The 16,606-nt window shown below is 37.2% G+C and overlaps 1 protein-coding gene across 1 annotated transcript in view; it reads right to left on the reverse strand.

Annotated features, from left to right (window-relative positions):
- The window catches only part of CFAP61 (cilia and flagella associated protein 61), a 354,788-nt gene that overhangs the window by 234,262 nt on the left and 103,920 nt on the right, over nucleotides 1-16,606 (reverse strand). Inside the window, exon 13 of the mRNA XM_043987819.1 lies at nucleotides 14,081-14,220. Coding sequence (XP_043843754.1) covers nucleotides 14,081-14,220 — 140 coding nt within the window. The remainder of the gene's footprint in view (nucleotides 1-14,080; nucleotides 14,221-16,606) is intronic.

Here is a 16,606-nt window from a genome sequence, read left to right on the forward strand (position 1 = left end):
TCTGTTTTTCTGCAAAACAAAAGGCCAGGGGCAGCTAGGTGGCGCAGTGGATAGAGCACTGTCCCTGGAGTCAGGAGTACCTGAGTTCAAATCCGGCCTCAGACACTTAACACTTACTAGCTGTGTGACCCTGGGCAAGTCACTTAACCCCAATTGACTCATTAAAAAAAAAAAAACCCAAAAGGCCAAAGATAAAATTGTCATCAGATTATTTTTAAATGACAAAATAAGCCCATCACATTGATGAAACATATTTGTTCCTTCAGAATTTAATTCAGAGACTTTGGTCAAATTTTGGTGAATAAAAAAATGACATAAATCCATTTTAATTCTCTATTTCATCCTCAAAACCAACTATGATACTTTTTATTTGCATATTTTCTTTAGTGCACTGGATTTTTATATATACATATATGATATGTTGACATATTAAAATAAATGAACCACTGCTTTTGTAGAGAAGATGCAAAGTAATTTTTAAGGCTTTTATCTTAATTGCATAATCAAATCAGCTATTGATAAGGTCCAAATACACTGAATAACAGTGTGATGGGCTTTCTTTATAGCTGTATAGGTAATAAATATCAATAAATAAAAATATACAGTTAATTTATTCATTACACTCATATTTACTGGGGACCTCCTAAATATATCAACATCCTTAGCCCATTGCTTTTGTAGAGCACTTAAGAATCTATGAAGTAGAGGCAGCTAGGTGGCACAGTGGATAAATTACCAGCCCTGGATTCAGGAGGACCTGAGTTCAAATCTGGCGTCAGACACTTGACACTTACTAGCTGGGTGACCCTGGGCAAGTCACTTAACCCCCATTGCCCCGTGGGCTAGAAATACTGCAGAATGTATTTGTGATTCCACTTTTAGACCATTTTTGTCATTTTCTCACTCTTTCCCCTGGGATTGAATCGCCATGAGGGAAAATGAAAATCTCTCAAAGATACAGCCAGTCATATTCCAAAAGGTAAGAGCCAAAGTTTTCAGGGAAATTTGTACTAAGAGACTTAGAAAAGTGCTTAAGGGAAAAAAAGAGTTCTACGGAAAAAAAACAGTTCTAAGGAAAAAAGAGGCAAGAATGGAAATAACTGAGCTCAGAAGAGTAAGATAGAGCATTTTCCTACAAGTATTGCAATATCTGAGTTTTTTGGAGAGTGGAGGAAAGGTGAAGTTGACTCAACAATGAAGGCTTAAATGGAATAAGATCATATAGATAGATAATAGAGATATATAAAGATAAAGCATAGCATCTATACTCACTTTAATCACTTCCATTCAATCTCTTACATGTCTACATCCATGTGTATGAATATATAGATAGATATATGTAGATATAGCTATATGTTTGTGGACCTCCATCTATCTAGCTATAGAAACTTTCACCCGCAAAAAAAGCAATTAGAAAATGTTCCTATTGACCTATTTCAGGAAAGAAATCCTTCCCCTTCTTCCAGATCTATTAAGAACCTGCCACACTGTTGTGCCAAACCAGAGGAAACAGACAAATTTCCTTTCAGGTGCAAGGAATGTATTTGAATTCTTTAAATTTCACACATAATAACTATTAACAGTTGTTGTTTGTCCTTCATTCCCAAAGAGGACCATGACATGAGGTGATGTCATGACTTGCACTGAATTGGATTTAAAGTGAGGAAGGGCTGTGTAAGGTCACCAATCTCACTCCTCCAGAGCCATCTGGGTCCAGTGGCAAGATATATTTCAAGATGACTAGAGATGGCCCCAGATATTTTTTTTTTAGTGAGGCAATTGGGGTTAAGTGACTTGCCCAGGGTCACACAGCTAGTAAGTGTTAAGTGTCTGAGGCCAGATTTGAACTCAGGTACTCCTGACTCCAGGGCCGGTGCTCTATCCACTGCGCCACCTAGCCACCCCGGCCCCAGATATTTTAAGGCCAGGGTTACACAGCTAATAAGTGTCTGAGGGGAGATTTGAACTCAGGTCTTCCCAACTTCAGGGCCAGTACTTTATCCACTGTGCCACCTAGCTGCCCACTATTAACAGTAACAACCTCATGAAGCTTGCTTAGCACAGTGCTGCCAGGGAAGAAGTAGCCTATGGGCTAATATTAGTTCAACTTTTGGATCTAAGCCAAATAAAGTTTTGAATTCTACTTAGAGGTAAATACTGGACAGTATAAAATTTATTACATTGTTCTTATTTATACCTGAAAATCCAAAAACAATTGAGAACTCAAAAACATTCCTAGATGGTGATAGAAATGGCAAAGGTTATGTCAGTTCTTCATATTTTGAGCTATACTAATTATTTCATCTAAACCAGATAAATTATTTGTACAGTAGCTAATGTTCAGATAGATAGATAGATAGACAGAAAGACAGACAGGTAGGTAGGTAGGTGCTAGAAATACAAATACAGAAGTGAAGGAATTCATGGTTTCAAGGGACTCACATTCTACTGGGGAGATAAAACATCTGTGTAACTGAAAATGGGTACACTACACTACACACACACACACACACACACACATCAGATGCATTATAACCTTGGGGGCTGCAGGGAAGGCACTATCAGCTGTGATTATGAAAGGCCTCATGTAGAAGCAGACACTGAAGTTGAGTCTTACAGGAAATTTAAGATTTTCCAAGAGTCCTAGGTAAAGAGGGAGAACATTTCTTGCATAGGAAACAACCAGTCTTCCATTGTACAGAGAAAGGGGGAAAGGGGTATTAAATAAAAGCAGCAGCAAACAGACTGGCGTGGCTGAATTGTACCATAAGTAGAGAGGTATAAAGTGTTTGTATGATGTGTGTGTATACATGATCAATTCATATATGAAATACATATATAAATGTAAATGTTAATACGCATGCATGTTTACACATACATACATACATATCTGAACACGTGCTCTACAAATTCTTCATCTGGTATCAAATAATAAAATTATATTAATTTTTAAACTCAGGAACCATGTGTACTTATATTTATATCTCGATATAGCTATATATATATAGTACACATACCATATAAAATTATATGCTCATATATGAATTTAGAATACAAATTATATTCCTTCATATAAACACAGAACTAAGTATATATGTGAACATTAGCCACTTTATGAACATTTTATCTGGCATATAAAACCATATTTTTTAAACTTAGGAACCATATATAAGCATAAATGCATTTATTATATGCTCATGTATAAATACAAATTAAGTATATCCATACATATGTCTCTATGGATATGTGTGTTTGAACATTAATTACTGCATAGAAACTTTATATATGGCTTAGACAAAATAACTGGTATGCCTCAAATTATGAAGGACTTACCTACCCTTTGCTTGGTGAGGGTGCTACTCTTAATACTTGCTGTTTGAACTTCAAAGAATTGGTACACACTCTCTGCTTGTAAGGAAATGTATCTGTTTTCTCTGGTCTTGGTCAAAAAGTAGTGGCAAATGGATTATCAGGAAAGGAAATTAAAAGGTAGTGTTTCTTTCAGTGGTGTGGGAAGGACTAGCCAATGAAAACCCACTGGGACTTTGAGTCAGCTTGGGTTTTTCCTTCCTGATCATTCAGGGCATGTGTAGTGATGAAGAATATTCTGGCTGGCTAGGAGGCCTTAAGGATTCATGAACTGCCAAGGTGGAACTGAGTATACATGTATAAGGAGTGATCTGACCCTCCACTGGGCCCTTTTGCTTCTTTTCTTCCTGGTAGCAGGTGAGGCAAAACTGTTGTGAGCTGCTGGGTAGGGGGAAGGATGATTGCCTACCACCCCCACCCCCACCACCAAACCCAGTTTCCATGCATCTGTGGACATGTCCCCTCTGTTTCTTTTGTGTTTGTTTATTCCTGATGTTAGGGGGGGAAGGGAAGAGAACAAGCATTTATTAAGCACCTACCACGTGCAGGCACGATGATAAGTACTTTACAAATATTATCTCATTTGGGCCTCACAACAACCTAGTATTGTTTCATTTGAGTCTCACAACCGTTAGGTCCATGAGTATCCTGAGAGGGTAGTGCACAGATGAACAGATGCATTGGAGCTATCAAAGTTCCTACCAGCAACCAAAATCAATAGCAGACTCCACCAGAGTGACAGTGGCCAATGACAGAGGAAGTACTTGAAGACAAAGGTGGAAAGACAGGCCCCATAGGGACAGTGGCATCTTCTGCATTATGACCTCTCATGTTGGAGAGAAATGTTGGCTATAGAATCCAGGAAGGCACTGATCCACCAAGCTAAGCAAAAAGCTACATCTAAAGAGAATCTTGTAAGGATTCTATGAAAGGAAAAAAAGACTTCTGGGTCCAGGAATCAGGAAGTATCTCTTAGCCATAAGTTTTCTCTAAAATATGTACCTCACTGCTATTGTACATTCAATTTGAGACTACTCTCCCCTGGCACTTTCACGAGTGCAAAGGGAGAGAGTGTCCCAGTATTGAGGGAGTAGGGAATTATTTCGTAACTACTAAAACCTTGAAGATAGCAATACTCAGTCATCCTCTGGGAATCCAACCTACCATTGTGAATAGGAGTTGGGACAGTGAATCCAAATGTAGTTCTATACTAGAAATGTGTCAATAGACAGATTTTCTAATTATTTTTATCTAGAGGTTACCTGAAACATTAAAACCAGTCTTTCATCTTAGAAAGTAAAAATTAAACAGATTTCTGTTTTAAATAGCTTGCCTTGAAGAGGGTTACAAAAATCACATTTTTTTAAAAGTACAGGAACCAGTTGATCACACTAGAAAACAATCCAAGGAAATTTCTAAAATTTAAAATGGAACTCTAAACCCACATTAAACCACCCTCTTCATTTACAGTGGAAATGGAAGGTATATGAGATATGAAGATGTTGCTCTAACTATAGGAAGTGTATTATATGCCTTAGCTACAGAAAACCCCTTGGGAAATATAATGACTATAAAACAAAACACTAATTATGTTCATCTTCAAGATCTGGAATCCTTAATTAAAATGAAATTGATTTTTTAAAACTATGTTAGAGTTAGTGCTCATTGTCTAATGTTCCAGTGACTATCTTTTCAATCTTAATCCAATCTTAATATTGTCAGAAATATTACAAAATATAGATGTTTTCATTAAGGCTTTATGAAATGTTTTGTTGAATATTTAAAGATAGGTTTCTAAGACTGAAAAGAGATGTTCATTTATATGCTCACATAGTGAATAAATATTTATTAAGCACTTACTATGTGGCAGGAAATTTGCTAAGCATTGGGAATACCAAAAAGAAAACCAAACCCCACAGTCCCTGCTCTCAAAAAGCCCACATTCTAAGAGAGAAGATAACATGCAAACAACTCTGTATATATAAGATATATATGATATAAGTGTGAAGTAATCACAGAGGAAAAGCATCAATAATGGGAAAGGGAGGGAATCTTATTGCAGAAGGTAGGATTTGAACTACATTTAAATTTTTTTTTTTTTTAGTGAGGCAATTGGGGTTAAGTGACTTGCCCAGGGTCACACAGCTAGTAAGTGTTAAGTGTCTGAGGCCGGATTTGAACTCAGGTACTCCTGACTCCAGGGCCGGTGCTCTATCCACTGCGCCACCTAGCTGCCCCCTGAACTACATTTTGAAGGAAGACAGAAGACAGAGATGAGGAGGAGAATTCTAGGCATGAGGGACAGAGATGAGGAGGAAGAGAATTCTAGGTGTGAGGGACAGCCTAGAAAAAAAAAGGCATGAAGTCAGGAGATAGTGTCCTATGAGAAGTAGTAGGCTTCCACCAGTCGCAGACGACCATGGATCAGCGCTTTGAAGAGCCACAGGCCACAGTGTGGCTGTGCAGTCCGATAAGGGAGCCGCAGCTCCTGCCGCAACGAGGACATCAGAAAACAGCACTCTCTGTTTCCCGTCAGTTCTTTCGTCTCAACAACTAGCATTTGTTAAACACCAACTATGTGCCAGGTACTGTATTAGGCTCTGAGGATACAAAGAAAGGTTTAAAAAAAGCAGGCAACAACATGAAAACAGCTATGTACAAACAAGGTACATAAAGGCTAAGTTGAGGGTAGTCTTAGAGGGAAGGTTCTAAGATTAATGAGGACTGGAAAAAGCTTCTTGCAAAAAGAAGACCTCTTCATGTGAGAAAGGAGTGAACAAGGAACTAGCAGGGAAAGACATTTGAGTGACATAAGATGAGGATGAGATGAAAACAGAGCGCTCTTGGAGAATGAGCTCAATTTTTTGGTGTAATATGAGGCAAAGCCATCAGGTGAGAGGGTGTCAGAGGGGGTGTTATGAAAGGCTTGAGGAGGAATTTTTTAAAAGTCCATACTGGGGCAGCTAGGTGGCACAGTGGATAGAGCAGTGGCCCTGGATTCAGGAGGACCTGAGTTCAAAGCCAGCCTCAGACACTTAACACTTATTAGCTGTGTGACCCTGGGCAAGTCACTTAATCCCAATTGCCTCACCAAAAAAAAAAAGTCCATATCACGGCTCAACTTAACACTTATTAAGGGCCCACTATTTGTAGGGCACTATGTTAGGCATTGGGCATATAAGACAAATCAAAAGTCCCTATTTTCAAGGAGCTCAGATTCTTCTGAGAATACAGAACATATAGAAACAAGGTAATGTGAGGAATGAGGGAGCTTTAACAACTAGGGAGGTGAAAGAAGGCTTCGTGGAGGAGGTGGTACCTAGGCTGAGTTAGAGGCAGAGATCAGAATTGTTACTATAACTCCAAAATAGACTAAACTCCTCATTAGATTTCCACTAATTTAGCATGCTCAAACAAATGACCTGGTGAGTAGTCAAAATTCATCCCCAAATGACTATTTCCCTAGTCCCTCTTTTACACCAATTTTTGCTTTAAGGTAATAACTCCCAGAGCTGTCCCAAGTAATTCCTCAGTGCACCTCCATTATTTACACATTTGTGTCAAGGATCACTTAATCTTTTGGAGCCAGAAAAATGAGCCATTAGTCTTTGTCTGGGATGCTTACCATAGGACGTGGGTATCTGGCACCCATAGGACAGTACGTCCAATTTTGTAATCAACCCCTTGCCTTTCAGCATACATCTGTCCCCTCTTATGAAGCAATCCTGTGTGCTTTGGCTCAACGTCCCAGGTCTCTTCTAAACAGCCCCTTTATACCTTAAAAAAAACCTACTTCCCTCTCTCCCTCCTTCTCTCTCTCTGTCTCTCTGTCTCTGTCTTTCTCTCTCTCCCCCCCTCATATAAATGTCCATCATTTCCTAACTTTGCCAAAGATGTCAAGAAAAGTCAGTCACTCAGCTAGTATCTCTTAAACACCTTCTATGTGCCAGGCAGAGGCAGTTGGGTAGCTCAGTGTGTAGAGTGCCAGGTCTGGAGTCAGAAAGATTCCTCTTTCTGAGTTCAAATTCTTCTGAACATGCAGAGAGATGAGGAAATTGGGGGAAAAGATGGGGGAGGCACTTTTAGAGGGGTGTGTGGATTGAGATTTAGGAGGGTGGGGGAGAGGATGGGGATGTTTGGAGGGGTGAGTAGATTGATATGGGGGTAGGAGTAGGGGATGAGGGGACTCTTACAGGGCTACGTGAAGTGGATGTCGGGAGGGTATAGGGAGAAGATAAGGTAACAGGACTAGCATAAAAAGAGAGGCTGAAAAAGAAAATAATAAAAATAAGGTAGAGGGAAATTCACAGATAGTAATTATAAGTTTGAATGTGAATGGGGTGTTTATATCAGCTTTCTATGGTGGCAAAGAACTGGAAATTGCAGGGATCCACATCAGTTGGAGAACAAGTTGTGGTATATGGTTGTGATGAAATACTACTGTGCTATAAGAAATGATGAAATCATTGACTCTTAAAAAGGCATGCAGAGACACAAAATGATGAAGAAAGAAATGAGCAGAGCCAACAGAGAAATGTATATGGTAACAGCAATGTTATTTTTAAAATGACTTGGAGTGACCGTCATTCTATTATAAATATACAAATTGGGGGGCAGACAGGTGGCACAGTGGATAAAGCACTGGCCCTGGATTCAGGAGGACCTGAATTCAAATCCAGTGTCAGACACTTGACACTTATTAGCTGGGTGACCCTGGGCAAGTCACTTAACCCTCATTGACCCACAAAAATAAAAAAACAAATAAATGAATAAATAGGTGAATGAATGAATGAGTAAACAAATAGATGATATATAGATAAATAAATAAATGCACAAATTAAAAATAAAGGATATATGAGTAAAGACATCTGCATCCAGACAAAAACTGATTGATGTATAGAATAATTTTACATATATATGTGTGTGTATCTATCTATCTATCTAGATCCAGATCTACCTATTTGCATCTTAAGTTGACCATTGCTGGGGGTAGGAGGAGGGAAGAAAAAAGGGAAATTTACATGATAATTTTGTTGTATATTTGGAGGGAATAGCAAGTTGTACATGGGAGATATGCAGGTTTAGTGCAATCATCTTTTTTAGTACAATAAAATATACTTTGTTATGGAAATGCTTGTTTTGTTCCATGAATTGAAAACACATATATATGACTTCTGACATTTACTAGCAGTGTGACCTTGGCACAAGTCATTTAACCCTGCTTGCCTCAGTTTCCTCATTAGTAAGATGAGGAAATGGCAAACCATTCCAGTATCTTTACCAAGAAAACTCCAAATAGGGTCACAATGAGTCAGACAGAACTGAGATGTCTGAACAACAACAAATGTACCAGCCACTGTTCTAAGTGCTGAGAAGGCACGTTTTAAATCCAATTTAATAGGGATGAAGGGATCAAGTAAGATGGCAGAGATTTAAAAAAAAAAAAAAGAATGAAAAAAAAAACAATCTGGTGCTTCTCAATCTGAAGGAGGCAGAGTTGTATGCTAGAATATTCTTGTACTTCCCACTATATGGAAGAGAATTCTGTACAGGGCAAGTCTATGATAGACTAACCCTATTCAAGGAACCTTCTCATTAGAGGCACCAGAAGGACTTCACTGAAAAATTTTCACTTACAACATGGTTCTGCAGAACGTGTTACAGTGAGATTCTAGTGTAGTTTAATAGGTGTGAATGAAACACCAACAAGGGAGCAACTATAACAAAATAAAATCACTTAGGATTGTGCAAACACACATGGAGAGAACAACTTTTGTATACTGAAGATTATTTATAACAGTTTGGTTTGGAACACATCTCAATAAATTGAAGTTGACTTCAGAATTCAAACAAAGCCAGATTTCACTGAATGGTATTGTATTTACAGGTTAAAATGAAAGGAAACAAACCACTTAAAGATAGGGTTTTTTTAAAAGCTAGATATATACAAGACAGAAGTATGTCCCAGAAGGAAAATGAAGCATAGTTAACTGATGCGTCCAAATAAACAGACAGTAAAGGAATAAGCCAGGGTTATATCATCATTAAAGCTTCAATTCTTGGTGTCTTGGAAGATTTTTGTCTCCAAGCAGTCCCATTTTTTTAAAAAAAATCAATTTTACTGATATATTTTGCTTTTATATTGCACTCATTCTCTAATATTCTTCCTCTTCTCCCTAGTTAGAGAGACACCTCTTATAAGAAAGACTTAAAATTAAAAAGTAGTTCAGCAAAATTAATCAAAACATCATTCAAATCTGACATTATATGAAATGTTTCATATATATAGTCCCCTACCTCCTCAAAGAAGAGAGGGAGATCAAAGAACCCCTTTTAAAATACAAATACCCTTGAGAAGGGTTATAACTTAGTTCTCAATGCTTAAGCAAGAACTGACTGACAATTAGACTAGAGAAATGATGGGATTTAGAATTAATATTTTAGGGGATGTAAAAGAATCTAGGAGAGAAAGAAAATGGGCTAATTAATGGAGGAGAGTTTGGTGAAAGCATAAAGATAAACTCCGTTTTGGAAAAATTTTGAGTATGACTAAACCTGTGTACCCCCCAAACCAATCAATCACCACAACAAAGGAACAAAAGAGACTAGAAAGCACTTTAGTCAGCCAAACAGATAAAGCAGTAAATGGCAACACTAGGTTACAATGTAAACTTTTTGGGGGGGAGGAGGATAAAAATCTTACTGAAGAAGATGGTGGAAGATTATGAGTGATATGATCTCACAAAAAAGAGAGAAGCAGTGGAGGGAAAAACAACATTACAGAAACTTTGTCAAGAGATCAACCTGAAGATCTTTATAGATGAAACAAGGACAATCTCCCACCCCACCCCCTCCACCCAGGAAAAAATGAGAAAAATCTGTAAAGATTTTCTATGACAAACTGTTTTCTCCATCAATGACATGGAGTCAACAAAATTGAATTCAACGTCGCAATTCCAATGTGTTGTACAAGGAAGCAGAAATCACACCAAAGAAAATAAAAATGTGAAAAGCAGTTGGATTACACCAACTATTCACAGAGGAGTTCCATACTGGAGGCAACACAATTTTAAAAGCACTTAAAGGATCAAGTCTTAAGATATCTGAAAGAGGGAACTATTCTGAACTATTGGGGGAAAAAACATGGACTCTCTTATTGTAAAAGGAGGAAAAAGCAGCTAAGAAAATAACTATCAACCCATACACCCACAAAATCTTTATACGAATAATTGATACACACATTGAGAGCATTCTTGATTAAGAACTGAGAAGGAAAGAAGCAGGTTTTTGGAAAGAGTATTTTACAATGAAATACATCTTTGTGATTACGTTAATTGATCGAAAGGTATTGAACATGCTGGATCCTACTATACGATTTGTTAGCTGATAAGGAAGGAAGGAAGGAAGGAAGGAAGGAAGGAAGGAAGGAAGGAAGGAAGGAAGGAAGGAAGGAAGGAAGGAAGGAAGGAAGGAAGGAAGGAAATAAATTTGGTTTGGTAAAACAGAATGCTACTTTAATTTTAAATTTTTTTTTTTTTTAGTGAGGCAATTGGGGTTAAGTGACTTGCCCAGGGTCACACAGCTAATAAGTGTTAAGCGTCTGAGGCCGGATTTGAACCCAGGTACTCCTGACTCCAGGGCCAGTGCTCTATCCACTGCACCACCTAGCTGCCCCAGAATGCTACTTTAAAGAATTCCAACAAGGCATCTTTTATGCATATTGAAAAAGTAATCATAAAAGATTCTCTGAAATATGTATAATTATATATTTTATATGTAATGTATACTATATATACATATATATTTCCAAATGTGTGTAATGACCTTCTGACTTTTTCTATCAGATAAGGCATAAAATAAGGAGATGTATTCTTCCATTTGTTATGAAAGATGCCCAGCATGAAGTCTTTTTTGTGTGTGTGAGGTAATTGGGGTTAAGTGACTTGCCCAAGGTCACACAGCTAGTAAGTGTCAAGTGTCTGAGGCTGGATTTGAACTCAGGTCCTTCTGACTCCAGGACCAGTGCTCTATCCACTGCACCACCTAGCTGCCCCCAGCATGGAGTCTTAATAAAAGATTCCTTCAAGTTGGAAAGATTCTTTACATGCTCTTTACATTCTTTTTTTTTTTTTTTTTTGGTGAGGCAATTGGGGTTAAGTGATTTGCCCATACATTCTTTACATGTTTACAAATGACCCTTGTCTGGTTGCATCAAGCCCCAAAACACTGACAAGATCTTAAAATTACTCAAAAGATATTATGTCTTTTTAAAAATAAATCTTATCAATGTGTTTTGTTTTCATATCACCTGCATTTCCCAATATGAAAAATAAAAAATTGGTTTGGGGTTAGAAATAATGCAATAAATAGTTTTTGGTCAAAATGTTTTTTAGGATGTTTTAACCTCCTCACTAAGGCAACTGATTGATTTTGATTAAACTTCCTTACAGTGGTGGGTTACATCAATAACTGTTTCTTCTTCAATCTTCTGTGATTACATGAGTGTGAAAGGTCATTACAGAAGAGATTTTATGAGAAAGTTTATCCATCATACAGGCAGGTCTATGTAAGACTTTCATTTTTATTTCACAGTAAAGTTGAAATTGTTAAAGTTGTTAGTGTGTGGATTTTTTTTTAATGAAACATTAAGAAAAGCTTGAAGAAAAGTGTGGCTTTGGTGTGATAGCTGAAGAAGTACCAACTTCTGACTATAAAGAATTTATAGATTTTGACATAAGCAGTCTGGAAAAGACTCTAACATAAATTCTTAAAATGGTATAATTCTTCCATACTTTATAAAGAAATATTGTGGGGGGCAGCTAGGTGGTGCAGTGGATAAAGCACTGGCCCTGGATTCAGGAGGACCTGAGTTCAAATCTGGCCTTAGACACTTGACACTTACTAGCTGTGTGACCCTGGGCAAGTCACTTTAACCCTCATTGCCCCGCAAAAAAAAAAAAAGAAAAGAAAAGAAAAGAAAAAGAGAGAGAGAGAGAGAGAGAGCTTACTGTGTACCAGGTACAGCAATAAGCACTGGAGAGACAAAATGCAAAATGCCAAACCAAAAAAAAAAAAAGAAAGAAAGAAATATTGTGGGGGCAGCTAGGTGGCGCAGTGGATAAAGCACTGGCCTTGAATTCAGGAGGACCTGAGTTCAAATCCAGCTTCAGACACTTGACACTTAACTAGCTGTGTGACCCTGGGCAAGTGACTTAACCCTCATTGCCCTGCAAAAAAAAAGAAAGAAAGAAATATTGTATAAAAGAGGCCAGAGTTGTCCAAATTCCATTGTATTAGTGATACGGAAATGGTAATGTGGCTGACAAGTTAAAGAATATACTAATGGTGGAAAAGATTTTTTGGTGAAAAAAAGTCACTAGTTACATTGACTCAAAAATTAAGATTTGGGTTGTAGAGATAAATGGTACTGACTTTTGTTAAGGGCTAAAATTCTAGCTAGTCTGTCTAAAATATCTAATGAGTGGTCGCCAATAAATTATAAACTTTAGCAAGAGTTAGACTTTTAAGCATTTATTAAGGAGAATAAGAATTTGGTAAAGAGAGAGAAAAAGGCCTAGATTCCTATCTATTAAAGGGAGAGCACATTTCTAGCTCCGCTCTCCACCAGAGTCCAGAGGAAAGAGCGTGCAAGACCGAGCGCCAGTCTCTTCCTTCCTCCTCCCACTAGCCCGCGTCACTTCCTGATTCCTGGTCTTGCTCTCAAAGACCTTCGCTTCATGGGCAGAACTCTTCTACAGTAAGTATCCAGCAGGTGGCGTTATTCCAATCGTTACACTTTATAACTTAAAAAAACCACAGAAAACAAATTTGTGTAAGGTTGATTCTTGATCATTTGCATTTTCAGGCAGAGTAAAAAATAACTGGATATGACTTCCTCTGCAAATAATCAAGAATCAACCTTATACAATGTAAGCTTTATGTTTTGGGGTTTCTTTTTGAAGTTATAAAGTCAGTACCATTTATCTCTACAACCTACATCATGTATGAGCCACATCAACAAAACAGAACAATAATTGGTGTTCATAAAGCAGAACCTGTATTATCCAGAAAAGGTCATTTTTCATACATTTTCTTTGGCAAATCAGGAAAATGCATCATCTTTTTTTTAAGTTCATATAAAAATTGTTTCAATAAAAAGTTTCAATATTCAAAATGTTAACAGTTCAGCTAACTGGAAACTTCACATTTTTAAGAATTATTTATTCCTTCAAGATGCTGGATACCAAGATATATTCCCTGCTTCACCTTCCTCATAAAAATTTTGTGAGCCAAAAATGAGCCAAAGTGTTGTGGTTTTTTTTGTTGTTTTTTTTTTAGTGAGGCAATTGGGGTTAAGTGACTTGCCCAGGGTCACACAGCTAGTTAAGTGTTAAGTGTCTGAGGCCGGATTTGAACTCAGGTACTCCTGACTCCAGGGCCGGTGCTCTATCCCAAAGTGTTTTGAAAACACAATAGAAGGGAACAAAGACAAAAAGTAAGTAAGAAATTTTTATAAAACTGCAAAATGATAATCAGCACCCAAATAATTAAAAAAATTACTTTAATTCCTCTAGAGCTAAATATTTACATCTACTAAAATATGCTGAAATCAAAGACAATTAATTTTAAGATAATTAAAACTAAAGATAATTACTTGATCTAGTCTTTATTTTAAAATATTTTAAAATTTGACAACATATGTATTACTTACTTGAGCAATCCAGCACGATGAAAAACATAGAGATCATTATCAAGAATGGAGGTATTAAAAGGAACAATCCTAATGAAATTCTGGATTAGAATGAACTCAGGTGTGAGATGGGGAACAGAAATAACACAGAAGTCTTTATGCTAAAATGATAAAAAAAAAAAATCTTATCAATTGAGTGACAACAAACAACCTCTGCTGATTTTTAAGGATATCATTAAAAACTAAACCCCAAAATAAACCACTAAGGCAAGAAGGAACGTGGATGGGAGTTTATTAGGGGCAAAGTGTTTAAACTATTTATTTCAATTTCATTCAAAAAAAACATTTATGAAACAACTATTATGTGCAAAATACTAACCCATCACATGGGAAAATGATGCATAATTTTTATGCTTTATGCATCTGATTAGCTGATAGAAAACTGAATAAATAAATGTGTACATGCTGGAGATATTTGTTCTGCATAATTATTTTTAGGAACCAAATTTTTAGCTAAGAGAAATCTATACATCCATGTTCACTCGATAAATGTGACAATGTAGCCCAATGGGAAGAGCACTAGGCTAAATCAGGAGACCTGTATTCATTCAACCTCCACATGCCTCCTTTTTCTCTACTATAAAATGAGGGTGTCTGGTGTGTTTAAAGAGAAAAGCAGCATGGTGCAAGGGGATGAGTCTTGACTCACTCTAGATTTGAAGGACTATGGTTCCAATCCTGTTTCTGTCACTTACTATGTGACCTTTAGCCAATGATTAGACCCTCATTTCCTCATTGGTAAAATGAGGGGGTGGACTATTTGACCTCTAAGGTAGTCTTCTGGCTCTAAATCTTTGATCTTATGACCCTAAATCACTTCGCCTCCCTGGGTTTCAGTTTCATCATTTGTAAAATGAGGGGATTGAACTAAGGCCTCTGAGTTCCTTCTAGACATGTGATGACTGATTATCTCCAAGGTCTGTTCCAGCTTTAAAATTCTATAGTTCTATATAACTATATTTTTTAAAAGAACACTGAACACATCATTATGAATTTTAACATAAAACTATACTACAAATGCCCTTTTTCACAGCAAGATTCTTGTGTGGTAAGACTGAAACCTCAAACTAAGTGCTGTGTCATACATGTGTGCACATTTGTTCTTCTGCCAGGCTCCAAAAGAAAGAACTGTTCTATTCCTATAAGTTAATTTGTACCCCTGGGATCTTGCCTTCTCTTGAACCCTGTAAAGGTATTACTTCTGCTAATCCAAAACCCTTAGAGACATTTTCAACACAAATGAGTGAATCATCATCTCACCTGTATCTTATTCATTTCTAACAAATGACATAGTCTTAATTTGGGAACTCAAGCTGCTGAACTGTTTCTGAACTGAAAACTAGAACCAGCTATCAAGTAACAGAATAACTGGAAGACAGTGATTGATTTGGGTTCAAGTAGCCATCCACAGTGTACTAGAGTGCAATGAGGTTATTCTCTCATACTCTCAAAGTAAGGTTAGTACTATGGGGTTTGGTGCTGATAAGGCATTTGAGGTATTGTCCTACATAATTTTGATGAATTTACATGGGCTTCAGAAAAGGAAAGAATCAAACTCAAAGAAAAGAAATTTCTTTAGGTTATTTGCTAGGGGGATAAATAGTATGTTCAGGGAGGGGCAGCTGGGTGGTGCAGTAGATAGAGCACTGGCCCTGAAGTTAGGAGGACTTGAAGTTCAAATCTCATCTCAGACTAGCTGTGTGACCCTGGGCAAGTCACAACCCCAAATGTCTTAAACATCCAGGACCATCTCTCATCATCCTGATATGTATCTTGCCACTGGACCCAGATGGCTCTGGAGGAGAGAGTGAGGTTGGTGACCTTGCATATAGCCCTTCCTTACTTAAATCCAATTCACTGAAAATCATAACATCACCTGATGTCATGGTCCTCTTTGAGAATGAAAGACAAACGTTTAGGCAAGCATGTAATACTGTGGGAGGTTTAGAAAAGGAACAAAATCTAATGTTCCATTCAAAATAAATGACAGTGAGGCAATAATTTTGTTTCATTGTACTAACAAAAATTTTCATGAGATTGAAACGTTATCTCTTGAAGTTATCACTACCTTGAGTAAGAGGTCAATTTAAATGACAGGTTTTTTAAAAAACCCTAATTTCACTAAAATTGGTCATTTTCCCACACCACAAAAAATATTAAAGAGTAGCAAAAGATTTTAATAAAAAGTTAGAAATACCATTTTCCCAAGACTAACCAACTGAATAATTATACTAGTTGATATTCTATTTAATGAATAGGCCAGTCACTGAAATACTTTTTAACTCATTCATTCAACTCCACCCCCCACCACCATTTTTTACCCTCTACAAGCAGTTTTCCCCATTCAGAGTGCACAATGGAGAAGCAAAAAAATGAAAAATTCTGAGTTGGATAGGTCCAGCCTTGTGACCAAAAATAAGATCTGGGCTGCATGATTTTTTGAAGCAAAGCAAGCAAATATTCCTGCAAATGAGCTAGACAAATAAG

The sequence above is a fragment of the Dromiciops gliroides genome, chromosome 2, assembly GCF_019393635.1.
Source record: "Dromiciops gliroides isolate mDroGli1 chromosome 2, mDroGli1.pri, whole genome shotgun sequence".
In the NCBI taxonomy this organism is placed as follows: domain Eukaryota; kingdom Metazoa; phylum Chordata; class Mammalia; order Microbiotheria; family Microbiotheriidae; genus Dromiciops; species Dromiciops gliroides.